Raw genomic sequence first — 14646 nt, 5'->3', positions numbered from 1 at the left:
CTACCCCTAATCTAAATCCCCAGATAACCTGGCTTTTGGTGATCTGGTTATGAGGTCTGGGTTCACAGCCTCAGCCTTCCCTTGGATCCCTGCAAGGACAAAGACTGGAGGAAGTGGTGTGGCCTGACCAGGGTCACAGCAGACTCAAGAAAGGGTATCTTCTAGAGAAACCACCAGGGTTTCAGGCACCAGCTTCTGCTTGGGCAATCAGGCCTCTAGATGTCTGCTGCATGTCTGCTTTTAGATATAGGTCTGGTTTGGCTCAAATAGTGAGGCCATGCTGGTCCAGAGACAGAATCATTAGGAGTGGCCGAGGCAAGGGAAGTAGTCTGGCTCTGAGGTCCTCCATTTGTCACTCAGTCCAAAGCCCTGTTACTTCCAGACTCTAAGACCAAGATCCTCAAGAACAGAGGGATCCTAGTAGAGGCGGGGTCCCAGCACACTGCAGCAGGACAGGAGAGGAAGAGCAAACCACAAACCTACCTTCCTGCTGACCAGGCTTACTATGAAGTCAAAGTGAGACCCTAGGATAATGCTCAGCTATGCACGGGGGTACAGAGCTATTCCTTTCATAGACAAGGTGGTAGGTTGGGGAGGTCCAGGCGCTGGTCATACGGCTCATTAGCACCAGGAGAGAATAGCCCCCGAAGCTCCTGCTAGTTCTCCTGGCAGCCCAGGCTGTGGCCCCGTCCCTGAGTTCCAGGTACACGTCTGAGAATGAGCCCTGGTTTGTGTCTGTTGAGTCCTGGGGCGTGAGAGTAGACGGGAAAGAGAGTAGAGTGTGCCCATCCTCCAGGGGCTGGGGTAGAACAACTGCACATTCAGGGACTGCCCACCACAGGCTGGCCTGGGTCACTTCCGTCAGGACCAAGTACAGGGACTTCTCCAATACGATGAGCACAAGGTTACGGGAAAAGTATCTACAGCAGCCTGCCAGCTCCTCGACAGGGTGGTGCAATTCAGCTATACTTGTTACCTGAGGGTGGGTGGGACTGGACTGGTGGGGTGTCCAGATTGTCCTCCGTGTACTTATCAGGCTGGACTCCTCACTGGTTAACCCTTCAGGAACCCCCATAAGCCCAGAAACAGCTTTCTTCACATCCAGCCTAAGACAGGAACTCCCCCTGTCCTGAACTCTAGTGGGAACAGAGCTCACAAGAGTAGTGAAGGCAGCTATGGAGAGCCAGGGCAACCCCCCCCCCCCCCCCAGTCAATGTTCCTATCAAGCCATCCTTCCACGAAGGAAGGTTCCGGTTTGGGGGCTAGTATGGGCGAAGGGTCTGACTTTGGATGGCAGTGCCAGAATCAGTGCTGGGCTCCTCCAAATGTACATCCCAAGACAGATCCTGAGCCTCTGGCTCCACCCCTCTCCTGGGGGACAGTCAGAGCTGTGTGCGCTGAGTTGGAAGGCTCTCTGCTTGCTTTGTCTAACATTAAGCAGCAACAACTGACAATCGTTCCCTTCATCTACTACCCCTTCTAGACCTCAAAGGAGAAGCCCCCAGGAGGGAAGAGGTGTGCCTGCCTCTCCTGGGCCCTCCAGGGAGACCAGAGTTCCCATGGAGGTGCTATATCCACCTTGGGCAGCCTGCAAACAGCAGGGCAGTGACTGTGACTGCAGCATGGGACAACCCTGGCCAGGCCTGGCTCCTGCCCCAGTGCAAACAGCTCTGACGGCCTGCAGGTGGAAGGAGCACGAGCTTAGCAAAGAACCCCCAAAGCGGACACAGGCTCCAGAAAGAGGCTTTATTGGACACACTGAGTTCTGCCTGACTCCAAGGGCCACAGCCATGTCACTTCTGCCTATGCGACTTTTGCTTCCTTCCTTTGCTTCCTTTTCTCTTCTGGTGCCACCGAAAGGATGGGAACATGGTGAAGTTCTTAGCTTTACTCTGGAATTTACAAGGTTCTCATTGTATTTTCCCAAAGGAGGAGCTTGGTCAAGGTTTTTCTTGGGGGCTGTCTGCTGTCCTTGGTTCTCAGGAATATCACAGAGATGGGGCTAGCTGGTGTCTCCACAGGAAGGTGGCAGGGAAAGGGACCCCAGCCTCTCTGGTAAATGTCTGGCTCTGGGGAGCTTTGCCTCTGTACTGGGCCCCCAGCCCCCAGTCCCCTCCCCACAGCCTTAGTCACTCAGTGTCCAGAGCACCCACCTCAATGATGTTCAGCTGCTCCACACTGGAGGCCACCCTGAACTCAGGGCCACTCTGGCCGTATAGACCGTCTGCAACACAGAAGCCACACTAACTACTGGTGTTGTGGACACCTGGTAGCCAAAGGGAGCTGTGGCCCAGGAATCCTGAAAACCCCTGGGACCCACCATTGTGTGAGAACTGGGTAAGACAGGAGTAGGCCACACCCTCACCCCCCAGGCTGGTTACCCTGTGGGTCCTCAGGCTCTGGATTTTCCATTTTGTCCATGAGGTCATTAGAGTTCCATTTAGTGATGTCCTTGGGGAATACTTCCTCATTGTACAGATCCTCTGGGGGAGAAAGAGAGACTTCAGTGGGGACTGGGGACACACTGAACCTCCTATGTTCCTGGAGTCCGCATGCCCAGTGTTCTCAGCTCTTTCTTAATAGGACAGCCAGGTAGCTGCAAACCAACTGGCCAGTCACAGAAATTCCCATCCACACCATATTAAAGGGACATGTAGTATATTCATTATGCTGTGGGCACATCACTATTTAATTCTAAAATATTCCCATCACCTCGAATAGAAGCTTCATGCTGATGACAAGCAGTCAGGCCTCACAGCATAATGAACTCTCGTCCAGGCCTCTGGCGACTCTGGGCATTTTCAGTGGACACAGTCACACACTGTGTTGTCTTCCATGCGTGACTGTGTCCTCACAGCTCTGTGCTTTTGAGGTTCGACTTCTCTGCTGAGTGTGGTGGCGCCTCCTTCCCTCTACAGACCTACCCTTGTCCCTGTTTATCCATTCACAGCTGATGCTGTTTAACGTCCAGAAAGACACAGCTCAGGGAAGGTGCTGCTGTGAACATGTCACCCAAGACTGGACTCTCATTTCTGCTTCCCCAGAACTGCTCCCAGGGTCGGGCAGCTGCCTGGGCTCAAGCTCATGCTGGCCGCCCTCTCCTCCTTGGCTCCTGGGCAGGACCTGAGAAGCCTGCTGCTTTGGCAGCTGTGTCTTTGCCCTACAGTCTTTTTCAACATGAGGTGTTTTTCCTCTTTCAAGGAAAAAGAGCCAGCTGGGAAGGGTGGGGCACCAAAGACACCCTTCTCCATTCTTGTTAAGTGCAGAGATTGGCTCAGGAGTCCCCTGTGGCCCCTTTCCAGGTTGTCTAACTCCAGGACAAGCCAGGACACGAACTCCCCCATGTTCTCTCCCTGTCAGTATGGCTGGCCAGGTAATTAAGATGTCACATGTGGGCAGCTCCTCTGCCCCTCCATGCTAGGACACAGGACGAGAGGACCCTGCTCTTCAGCTGTGGGCACGCTTTCATCATTCTGCACTCCTGTTATTTGTGTGCTCTGGGGCTGCCGGGGCTGCCAGCGTGCAGCAGCACCCATCTTCCCGGGCTTGCCTGCTGGCCCCTTTGGCTTTGTTGAGAGCATCTTTGTGGTTTCGTGTAAGGCAGTGCTTGCATAATCTGGCACAGGTGAGCAGTTGGCTGTGTGCCCGCTGTACTTATTGCCATTAGTGGGAAAATGGTTAAGTTCATCTAGTTTCTGCTTATTGCTTTTTCTAAAGTATCCACATTAGATGCATATTAATTTACATTAATTTAATGAAGAAAAGCAACAGCACAATAAAACAAGCACAAAAACTGAGGATGCTGTTAAGTCATACTTATGGAGACAAATTAATCTGGGAAAGGCTTTGGTAGAACTCTGTCATTTATGAGGTGGGGGTAGGTATGGCTATGTAAGTATACATACGACTATGTGTGTATACATACGGCTATGTAGGTATGGGTAGGTAGAACCTACCTATTCCTGTTCAAGAGAACAGCACTCTCACCAGGCGGTGGTGGCGCACGCCTTTAATACCAGCACTTGGGAGGCAGAGGCAGGCGGATCTCTGTGAGTTCGAGACCAGCCTGGTCTACAAGAGCTAGTTCCAGGACAGGCTCCAAAACCACAGAGAAACCCTGTCTCGAAAAACCAAAAAAAATAAAAAAAAAATAAAATAAGAACAGCACTCTCCTTCTATGCCCTAAGTCCTGACATAGACCCTAAACTCAAGTGAGGTGGCTTCCCAGTGACCTCATCTCATTCTCTGTGTTCTACACCCAAGCCCCAGGCTGCTCCCTGTGACGGTGTAGGTACAGGTCACAGGAGCAGTACAGTGACAGGTGCTTCATACCCTTTAACAATTCTTTGCGTCTGGCCCCAGAAGTCCCCACAGGCTGTAGGAGCTGTCTACCTACCTTGTGCGTCAAAGAACTCATCTTCCGAGCCTTCATCGGAGTCCCTGGCGATGCTCTGCATCCTCCACTCTGAGATGCTATGTCTGGAGGGGCTGGCTGAAAGGCAAAACCCTTGTGTGATGGTCTGGCCTGCAGAGAAAAACTCTGTTGAGCCAGTCATAGCAGGCAGGGAATTGTGATGGTAGCTTGGAGGGCTAAGTGGGCACCATCAGAAGAGTTCACTCTAGAAAGAAATGAAGAAAGCAGGGGCTGAGTGTCTAGGGCCCACCTATGTAGACCACTTGGCTGCCTTGTCCAGGGAGAGCTTAGGGTGTATGCTCAGAGTAGCACTGGACCTGACCATAAGTAAACTCCTTAAATGTGGCCCCAGCAGAGCTGACAGGGCAGGGCAGCAGGAAGAAACAGAAGAATAAGGTACTGGCTCACTTCATCCCAATGCCATGAGCCCAGGGCCAGGTGCACTGGGCTGGAAAGGCATATTACAGGGGCTTGACTGGCTGCACGGGGAGACCCTGCTTCACCTTGTGGTCCAGGGTCTGATACCTTGAAGATGTCTTCTCTTACTGGGAGGCCTACCCAGAATCACTCCCCAGAGTCACGAAGTTACAGACTGTCTGTCTGGGGCTTACAGGTAAGTCTGGGGGTGCTGCATGGAAGAGGCAGCTTCACTTCATGGTAAAGTCCCACCTGGTACCAGTTAGAACGTGAAAGGCTCCACAGAGTTAGCTCTACTATGTCCAGAGGAAAGACCCAGAACTACAAGGACGCAGCAGTGGCATGGCTACCATGGAAACTGGGAAGGTAAGCCTTGAATCAAAAGGCAGGAACCCCAGCTCACCTCCCCGCTTGGAGGATCTCGAGGACTTGGAGGAGGTGGACCACTGCTTCTTCAGGCCCCGGCCCAGGGCCTCCCCATTGCTGCTGCTGGGTTCAGAGGCTGCTGTCGATGCCTGGACCTGAGGGGAGCTGTCCTTGCAGAGCTCCGACGTTCCTTCATTCTCTGCATACTGGGCCATTTTTCGGGACAGCATGAGCTGTACTTCCCTTTCCAGTTCTCGGATGTTCTCCATGGTTAGCCCATACCACTCATCCTGCCAGCACCAGGCCTGCCGGTGGGCCCGCACCATCACCCGCCGCAGGCCTGCACAGAGCCGGGGGACAGAGGCCGTGTGCACTGGGGCACAGCGTAGGTCAGCTTGAGTCACTGCTTATTTGTGCCTCAGTTCCTCCATTGCCACCCTAGAAAACTGGCTCCCAGATGGCCTGGGGCTCACAGTGGCCGTACACTTGCAGGCCAGGCTTGTTAAGTAGAGGCTCTGGTCAGAAGCCACAGTTCACTGGAGGGGCTTCATGCCCCAAGGACAAGTGGCACTGTTAATTCCCAAGAGTCTCCTGTCTCGGTGCCTGGTCTACTTTTCTTGTTGAATTTTCCAAAGAAGAACAGATTTTAAAATGGGTTGGGTTCTCTTTCTGTCTGTCTCGTGTGTGTGTGTGTGTGTGTGTGTGTGTGTGTGTGTGTGTGTGTTATGCATGTGCATATGTATGGAAGCCAGAGGTTGTCAACATTGGGTGTTTTTTCCTCTATCGTTTTTCCACCTTATTTTTTTGAGGCAGGGTCCCTAATTGAACCTAGAATTTGCTGATCTGACTAGACTGGATGCCAGCTAGCACCAGGAATTCTTCTGTCTCTGCCTCCCCAGTACTTGGATTATAGGCATACACCACTGAGCCTCGTTGGTTATGTGGGATCAAAGCTCAGTTCTCAAGGTTCTGTAGCAAGCATTTTACTGACTGAGTGAGCTACGCCCCTAACCCCACATTTCTTTAGAAATGAAAAAATTAAAACAAGAGCCAGGTGGTGGTGGGACACACCTTTAATCCCAGTACTCAGGAGGCAGAGGCAGGCAGATCTCTGTGAATTCGAGGCCAGCCTGGTCTACAGAGCGAGTTTCAGGACAGCCAAGGCTACAATGAGAAACACTGTCTTGAAAAACAAAACAAAACAAACAAACAAGAAAAGAAAAGAAAAGAAAAGAAAAGAAAAGAAAAGAAAAGAAAAGAAAAGAAAAGAAAAAAGCTGGATGCAGTGCTGCATAGTGATCCTAGCACTTGGGACGTGGAGGCAGGAGTTTAAGGTCATAAAGGTATCCTTAGCCAATACTGGGTTGGAGGCCAGCTTGAGTCACAGCAGACCCTGCTCCAATAACAAACAAGCAAACAAACAAACAAACAATCCAAAACAGGGACTGGGGAGTGAGATGGCTCGGTGGGTGCCAAGCCTAACAGCTGGAGCTCAATCCTTGGAACCCACACTGTAGAAGGAAAAGCTGTCCTCTGACCTCTACAGTACTTGCTGCTTTCCCAAAAGATCAGAGTTCAGTTCCAGTACCCACAGGCTGCTCACAATCACCCATAACTCTAACTCCAGGAATCCAACACTCTCACCTGGCTTCCACAGGTCTCTGCACTCACATGCACATTCCCACACAGACAGACACACAGATCCCCCCCACAGACATATACAGACACAGATACACACACACAGACACACACACAGACACAGACACAGATACACACACAGAGACACAGATACACACACACAGACATTAAAAAAAGCATAGAAGGGAAGTAGCACATTAGTGTCCACACCACTCAGCAAAGGACCAGAGTGTCAGGGTTCTTCAAAAACTCCTCTCTTAGCCGGGCAGTGGTGGCGCACACCTTTAATCCCAGCACTCAGGAGGCAGAGGCAGGCGGATCTCTGTGAGTTCGAGGCCAGCCTGGGCTACAGAGTGAGTTCCAGGACAGGCTCCAAAGCTACAGAGAAACCCTGTCTCGAAAAAACAAAAACAAACAAACAAAAAACCCCTCCTCTATTCCTAGAAGCACAGGTCCCAGGTTTTGTGTTTACTGTTTCCTGTTTCTGGGTGTAGTGTGCAGACGTGTTTCCCACGGTGTGTTGGAACGGTCTGTCTGGGGAAACAGACATCTATGCGCTGTGCTGTGTGTTTTCTGCCACGTGCTTCTCTGACTGAGTCCTTTCCCACACTCTTATGTGGCTCTAGGTGTGGGGTTTGCTATTGATACAACTGAAACACTGTTTTATTTAGTTCTTTTCCTGCTGGTTGGTCTTTGGCTCATCTGTATAATGTAGACCAGGCTGGCCTTCAACTCACAGAGATCTACCTGCCTCTGCTTTCTGAGTGCTGGGATTAAAGCTATGTGTTATCATTGCCTGACTAATTTTTCTATTTTGTGGCCCTGAACATGCCTTAAATGTACATGAGTTCTCCAGAGGACATCCTTGGGGAGTGATGGCTGGTTCTCAGAGTAGCACTCCGAGAGGCTCAGCCCCAGCATGTCCTCAGGCTTTCCCCTTTCTCCTCCCATGCCCCATGCCTCCTTTCCTCTGAGGGGCTAGCTGTGGAGACCTCTGCTCACCCATGGAGCAGGATGGTACGCTCCTTCAGCCTCAGCTGACTGTATTCCTAGTTTACATTTGAGGGAGGTCTCAGGAGTGAGTCTCAGTTTCCTTTTCTGGGCCTGTCTTTTCAGCTCACAGTCTACTCTAACTTAACATGGAATGTTTTCCTCGTGGGCAGGCTGGAAGGGATGGATGGCACATTGCACTACTGTAGAGGCATAAAGGGAACAGCTTAAGTTTTGGGAGTTATTTCTTTAATCATTGTATTGTCAGTACAATGATGTTCACCATGCTCAGAGAGGGCTGGGTCATGTCTGCCTGCAGCTCTGCACACCGAGATTCACCCCACAGGAGCTCTGCAGAACTGGTACTATTACACCCACCTCACAGATGAGGAAAGTGGGACTCAGAGAGGCAACAGTGACTGCTATGGCAGCGTGGGGATGGCATGTCACAGCTATCCTCACAACTGTGCCCTCCACCCTCCTTTCAGAGGAGATCAAACTTCAGAAAGCTAAGGAGTCTGGGTTTTGTCAGAAACTCAGGGTTTACATAAGGATGGTGGGGGAATGGGGATCTTAGAGCCTGGGAACCACTATCTCCAGGACCAGGGACCCCCAAGCAGGTCATAACAGGGCAGACTACAGTAAAGGGTAGGACAAGCCAGCAAGACAGGGGAGCAAGGAAAGGGCCAGGGTAGTACCACAGTTGCTGCCTGTGAGGTGAATCCTGTGCTCCTGTTTTAGGAGGTGGGGACTATGGACAGGAGGAGGAAGGCCCAGTGAGGTGGACAGGCTGAGATCTAAGCTGCCTCTACAACACTGTCCTCCTGGCCTGAGGTCTCAGTCAGGGATGTGGGGAGGTAGTAGGGAGGCTGTTTTGGTCAATCCCGGCTACTATGGGTTAGACAGGCAGACTGTAGGGATGTGTTCTATCCTTCTGCCACCTCCACTCAACTGTCATGGACACTGCTGGAAAAGGAGCAGGAAAGGATGTATCTGAGATGCTGCCCCAGGGGTGGAGCTGGTGAAACTGTCCCATGGTGTACACATCATCACTTCCTTTCCAGGTGGGAGGCTCTGTACTCAGAGCCCAGTGTGCTGCTGAAGGCACAGGTACTCTAGCATCCATATTGCATGGGGCTGTCTACTGATACCTCCACTGCCAGCGCAAAGAGTATCTGTTGTGGGTTCAGTTTATGTGGGGGTCTTTGTTCATCTTCTACAAACAGGGCAACAGTGCCCCATCATGGGTAGTCATGAGTGTATAAACAGGCAATAGTACCCCATCATGGGTAGTCATGAGTGTATAAACAGGCAATAGTGCTCCATCATGGGTAGTCATGAGTCAATGTGATGAGGGTGGTACATGGTGTCAATGATGTGGCTCTATTCACGCATAAAGTAAGTTTCCCTTGCTTGTGGTGTCCCAAGGCCTCTTCCTGGATGTTACTGTGGGGTCATGAGTCTAGGGCTCCAAGGGAAATGGAGAAGGGGAGCCTTGGGACAGTTGGCTGGGGGCTCCCAGGCATCTGTTAGTCCACCTGTTCCTCGGACATCTGCTCTGGGAAGGCCATGTGGGTGTGAAGGGCACAAATCTGAACCACTCTGCCATCTGGAGTTTCCAGCCTGTGAAGAAGCAGAGCTAAGGACCAGCTAGGATCTGGACCTCCTCAGATAGAGGGAAAAAAGCCTGGGAGCCAGGAGCCCCAGTGGCAGGAGGGGGGCTGTCTGGCTTCAGTGGGGTGCAGGCTACATTATCAGACACCAGCCAGGTCCGGAATGTTTGGGCAATGCATGGACAGCAGGCACACTGGCCACAGATGGCCAAGATAGCATGGGGAAAGGGAGCTGGGCACAGGCTTCAGGGTCTGTGGTAGCTGTTCTTGTTGTCAACTTGACCACACCTGGAATTAACTAAAGCCCAAGCAGCTGGGCACATCTGGGAGGGATTTTTCTGGATTGGATGTTTGAGGTAGGAAGACCCACCCTAAACCTGGGAGACACCTTCTGGTGGCAGCCTATATAAACGGCAGTGAAGAAAAAGCTTTGCCCTTTTCCTGCCTGCCCTCACTGTCACTGGCAGGTCTATTTCTTCACTGGCATCAGAGCCTACTTTTTCTGGGTTCCAGTGTGTGCTGAAGGCCAGGTGAGACCACCAGCCCCATGGACCAAACGACTAGATTCTTGGACTTTTCATCGGGAGGCAGCCATTGTTAGAGTACTTCAACTCAACCACAGCCTACACTACTCTGATAAATCCTGTTTATTCTCTCTCTCAGTTTATTAATCCCATTTCTCTAGAGAACTTAATACTTATTACTTCCTAGGAGTAAACTGTAAGTACACAACCAGTATATGGAGAATATGGACATAGGCAGACAGGCAGGCGTACCCCAGCTCTGCACACACTCACCTGTGTCATGGATGAATCTCTCTATCTTGGACTGCATGCCCCAGTATCGGAACTCCACCTTGCAGAGCTTGTAGGCGCACATGATGGGGAGGAGCCGCTTCTTGTACTCCTGAATCCAGTTGTCAGAGAGGGGCCCCCGATGAGTCTTGATTGACTGGAACAGCTTGGGATCTTCTTCAATCTTATACTCGCTGGGAGGCACAGGATCCTTGACGATGTCGATGATGTCTATGGGGACACCCTGCGAGTGGTCACGTTTGCCCAAATTCTATTCACCCTTTCCAGGATTCATGTATGATGGTGTGGGTATAGGACAAGGTTTCTGGTGACTCCCTGACTGCCAGCCCAGAGCCTTTCCTGTTTCCTTTAGTGTGTGTGACACTGGGACTGAACCTAAGGCATCACACATGCTAAATAAATGCTCTATCACTAAGCTGTATCACCAACCCTATTTTTACTTTTTATTTTAAGACAAGGTCATAAACTAAGTTGTCCAGGTGACTTTGAACTTATGATCCTCCCATCTCCCCGTAAGCAGCTTCAATAACAGCCTGTACTACCTGGCCTGGTTCTTGTAGTTTTTTTTCTGCAGTCAGCTTGACATACCATAGTCCACGTGCAGAGGTAAATGGGGCAGTGAATCAAGGAGACAATGGGAAAAGAATTCCCATGAAGAATACAGGGTAGGGAAGGATAGACAAGACTGAGGAACCTTTCCAGAGTAGGGTGGCATTTTGGCCACAGGAGTAGAATAGTGTTGGATTGAGGTGGGATCTTGGGGAACCACTGAGATGCTTGTCAAGGACAGGGGACTATTGTGGAGGGGATGGAGAATCAGGACGCAATGGTCCTTTGTCACTAGAGGAGGCTCCTGAATAGCACCTAAGCAAGTAGACCTGGGCCAGAGACTACCATCTAGAAGAGGCTTGCAGAACCGTGTTAGGCCCTCAGATGTGTTTTGTTTGCCATCTTGTTAAACATTTTATCAATGTTTAAAAATTGGGGAAATTTCACATGAAAAATCTCCAACTCTGATTTCTCTTTTAAAAGATTTAGCTGGGCATGGTGGTGTATACTTTTGATCCTAGTACTTGGGAGGCAGAGGCAGTCAGATCTCTGTGAGTTCTGGGCTAATCAGAACTACAGAGTAAGACACTGTCTAAAACAAAAAAGCTTAACAAATGGAGACCACCTCCTGCACAGTGACATCAGCTGGAGAGCAAAGCAGCAAAGGCCACCGTCACTCCAGCCACAGACACCATAGTGTGGGCCAGTCTACTGTAGGCATGGCATTCACAAGCAGCTTTTAGTCAGACAGCACCTCAAGAGTCCACAAGCCCATGTACAGGGAGGAGAAAGCCAACAGACTTGGCATGCACATTCAGGACATGGAAGCCTGTCCTGCCTCACTCTGTGCCCCATCCTACCCCCCACCTAAGAATCCAACGTACTCTCAGGATGAGATAGGCAAGGGCAGAGGGATAGGGTTAGGGTGGCCTGGGGTGGCAATGCTGCCTGCTAGGCTTCAGCTGTCATGCTCACCTGTTATCAGTTGGTTCTTTTCCACAGGAGACAAGCTGAACACATCATTGTTTTCCCCAGTATCGGTCTTATAAAAGGTCTCAATGTCAATGGAGAACTTCTCCACAAAGGGACAGGTGAACCTGAGAGAAAGAACATCCATTGGGACTGAACCCTGGAGGGGCTGTCACTAGCTAGCAGTCTGTTGGGCCACACTGGAAACAAAGTGGTGTGGTCGATTACATAATGCCCCCCCCAGGCTCATATATGTGAATACTTGGTCCCTAGTTGATGGAACTTTTTGGGAAGGATTAGGAAGTATGGCCTGGTTGGAAGAGGTGTTTCACTGGTGGTGGGCTTTGAAGTTTCAGAAGCCCATGCCATTCCCAGTTAGTGCTCTGTCTCCCTTTGCTTCGTGTTTGTGGAGAAGGTGTAAGTTCTCAGCTACGGCTCCAGCTCCACAGCTTCCTGCCTGCTGCCATGCTCCCTGTTGTGAGGGTCATGGACTCATCCTCTGAAACTGTAAGCCCCAATAAATTCTTCTATAAATTGCATTGGTCAAGGTGTCTATTCACAGTAAGAGAAATGTAACGAAGATAGGTGGAGTTAGCTGAGATGTGACAGTCACGTCTATTTCCTATACTACCTACCATCTTGTCCTAAGCCAGCTTGTGGGAGAGAGAGACAGGGATGAGAGCTATTGAACTTCCTTGGTAGCTTCTAGAAGCTTCCCACATCTGGCACCCATATGAGTATGGTGTGGTGGGGATGCATGCACAGCCACAATGGCAGTGTGCTATGAAGTCAGTGGATCTGGGCAGACATTCCTGGGATGTGACACCAGCAAGTAGCCCACTCTGAAAACAGAACAGCTCCTTTCTGGGATGGAGAAGTGCTCTCGGAAATCTTAAACTAGCTCTCAGCATTTTCCAGGTGTGGGGTTTGAGGGGAGGAAGCCCTGGGAAGCTAAAGTGCTCAGTGAGAGCTAGCACTGGGGAGAAAAGAGTGAAGATCCTGTGCTGGGGTTCTGAGAAAAGCCCTGCTTACCAAGGGATGTATTAACAAAGCTACAGAAGCTTTAGAGTCCCAGAGTTGGGAGACTTTGGACCATCTGGTCTACCTTCAGTTCACACTTCTTCCTAGCAGGCTGTCTCTGTTCATGGGAACTTAGAGAATGTTCATTCCCTGAACTTTCCTAGATGCCAGCCCTTGCTCAGTCCCTGCCTTCATGACTTCAATTGCCATTTTTTTGGAGGCAGGCAATACAGGGGCATCTGCCCCGTTCCTGCATGTGACCACCTGTGAACCATTAGGGGACATGTGTGAGGCAGAGTTTGATGCTTGTAGGGGTGCAGGGGGTTGAGCCTGCCAGGAGAATTCCTGGACACATGCTGTGGAGTTCCCCTAGCAGATGGCGTGCTGAGGAGGTAGAGGCAGGCACACCTGGTTCGGGTGTAGGGGTAGGCATTCCAGGACTCCTCCACCACCCGCAAGGCTGCCTTGGGCAAGATGGCACGGAACCAGCCAGGGATGTGCATGCCCACATGATACACCTTGTGGGTGTACTGCCCAGAGCCACCAGGACCATCTGTGTAGGGCCGGTTCTCCAGGATCTCCACGCCACTGCCTTGTCCATGCGTCTCGTTGCGGCTTTTCTTCTATGGGGGAAAACATGTTGGTGTGTGGTCAACATAGAGAAGAGGCTCAGAGGGCAGAACAGAAAAGGTCTTCAGCCTTGAGGCTGGCTCTTTCTGTGTCACCTTAGGGCACCACCGCCTCCTAAATCTGCACTGTGGCTCTATGAGCCCCAAGCCTTCTGAAGGAAGAGAACAGAGCCCTGAGTTTTTTCTTTAAGTATAAGTATCAAAAGCACAATTCATCTATTTTGACGCCTATCTATCCTAGGGCTGAGCTTTCCCAAGATGCCCATTTTCCCCCTTTTCTCTTCTTCCTCCTCCCTGTCTTTGTGACAGGGTCTCTGACTGACCTGAACTTCCTTTGTAGATTAGGCTGGCCTTAAAGTTGAACTCACTTGATCAGCCTTACTTTGCCTCCTAAGTGCTGGAGTTAAAGGTGAGCACTGCCACACCTGGCCTCTTCTTTCTTTCCTTTGTTTATTTTTTGAGACAAGGTCACAGCATAGGCAGGGATGGTACTGATTTGCATTTCTAGCCTCCTAAAGGGGTTACAAGTGCGCACCATCTCACCAGTGCTGGGTGCCTACTCCTGCTTCTATGCAGTTTTGTACTGTTTGTTCCAGGCACAATAATTAGGCAAGAAAAAGAAATAATAAAAGGCATCCAAACTGGAAAAGAAAAAGTAAAAATCATTTTAGTTTGTTGAGAACACAATCTTTATATAGAAAACTCTAAAGAATTTTCCTTAAATCTCTTAGGCTTAATTAAATGAATTCAGCAAAGCTTCAGAACACAAAATCAACACACTAAGCTGAAGAACACAAAAGGAAACTGGTTGTGTTTATAAAAGCATTTGTCAGAACAAACAGGAATCCATTTGACCAGAGGTGAAAACTGAAGACCACAGAACCAAAAGAAACTAAAGACCTACACAACTGGAAAAGCATCCTCTCTTCATAGGTTAGACTCAACATTGTGAAGACAACAACAATCCCAAAGAAGCCTGCAAGACCTGTGAAGTCACCAGCAAAATTCTAGTGTTTTTATTTTGTAGGAGCAGCACATGGATGCTACAATCCATACGTTATTGCAAAAGGTCCCAAACATCTGTAAACAACAATAAAAACTAAAGCAAGCTGGAATCTCACCTCTCTGTATCACACAAACCTTGTACTTGAATGGCAGCAAGAAGGTAGAAACGATCCAGCTGGCCACCAGCTGAAGAAACGGTATACCCTGGCCCGGGAGATGAC

At 50.3% G+C, this 14646-nt stretch overlaps 1 protein-coding gene across 14 annotated transcripts in view; it reads right to left on the bottom strand.

The window, feature by feature from the left end:
- The window catches only part of Pitpnm2 (phosphatidylinositol transfer protein membrane associated 2), a 139433-nt gene that overhangs the window by 13814 nt on the left and 110973 nt on the right, over nucleotides 1-14646 (bottom strand). For 9 of the 14 annotated variants that reach the window (XM_050146338.1, XM_050146341.1, XM_050146350.1 and 6 more), the window contains 7 exons: nucleotides 13200-13414; nucleotides 11778-11899; nucleotides 10236-10463; nucleotides 5235-5570; nucleotides 4397-4492; nucleotides 2382-2483; nucleotides 2154-2224 (listed from right to left, as the gene is read on the bottom strand). In XM_050146338.1, the coding sequence (XP_050002295.1) occupies nucleotides 2154-2224; nucleotides 2382-2483; nucleotides 4397-4492; nucleotides 5235-5570; nucleotides 10236-10463; nucleotides 11778-11899; nucleotides 13200-13414 (1170 nt within the window). The remainder of the gene's footprint in view (nucleotides 1-2153; nucleotides 2225-2381; nucleotides 2484-4396; nucleotides 4493-5234; nucleotides 5571-10235; nucleotides 10464-11777; nucleotides 11900-13199; nucleotides 13415-14646) is intronic. The other 5 variants (XM_050146342.1, XM_050146352.1, XM_050146346.1 and 2 more) reach the window with 1 other exon arrangement.

This window comes from Alexandromys fortis, unplaced genomic scaffold (assembly GCF_014885135.2).
Source record: "Alexandromys fortis isolate MF-2015 unplaced genomic scaffold, M_Fortis_MF-2015_v1.1 scaffold_56, whole genome shotgun sequence".
Classification (NCBI taxonomy): Eukaryota; Metazoa; Chordata; class Mammalia; order Rodentia; family Cricetidae; genus Alexandromys; species Alexandromys fortis.
The sequence above is the reverse complement of the archived record's forward strand: the minus strand, read 5'-3'. Positions and strand labels throughout refer to the sequence as shown.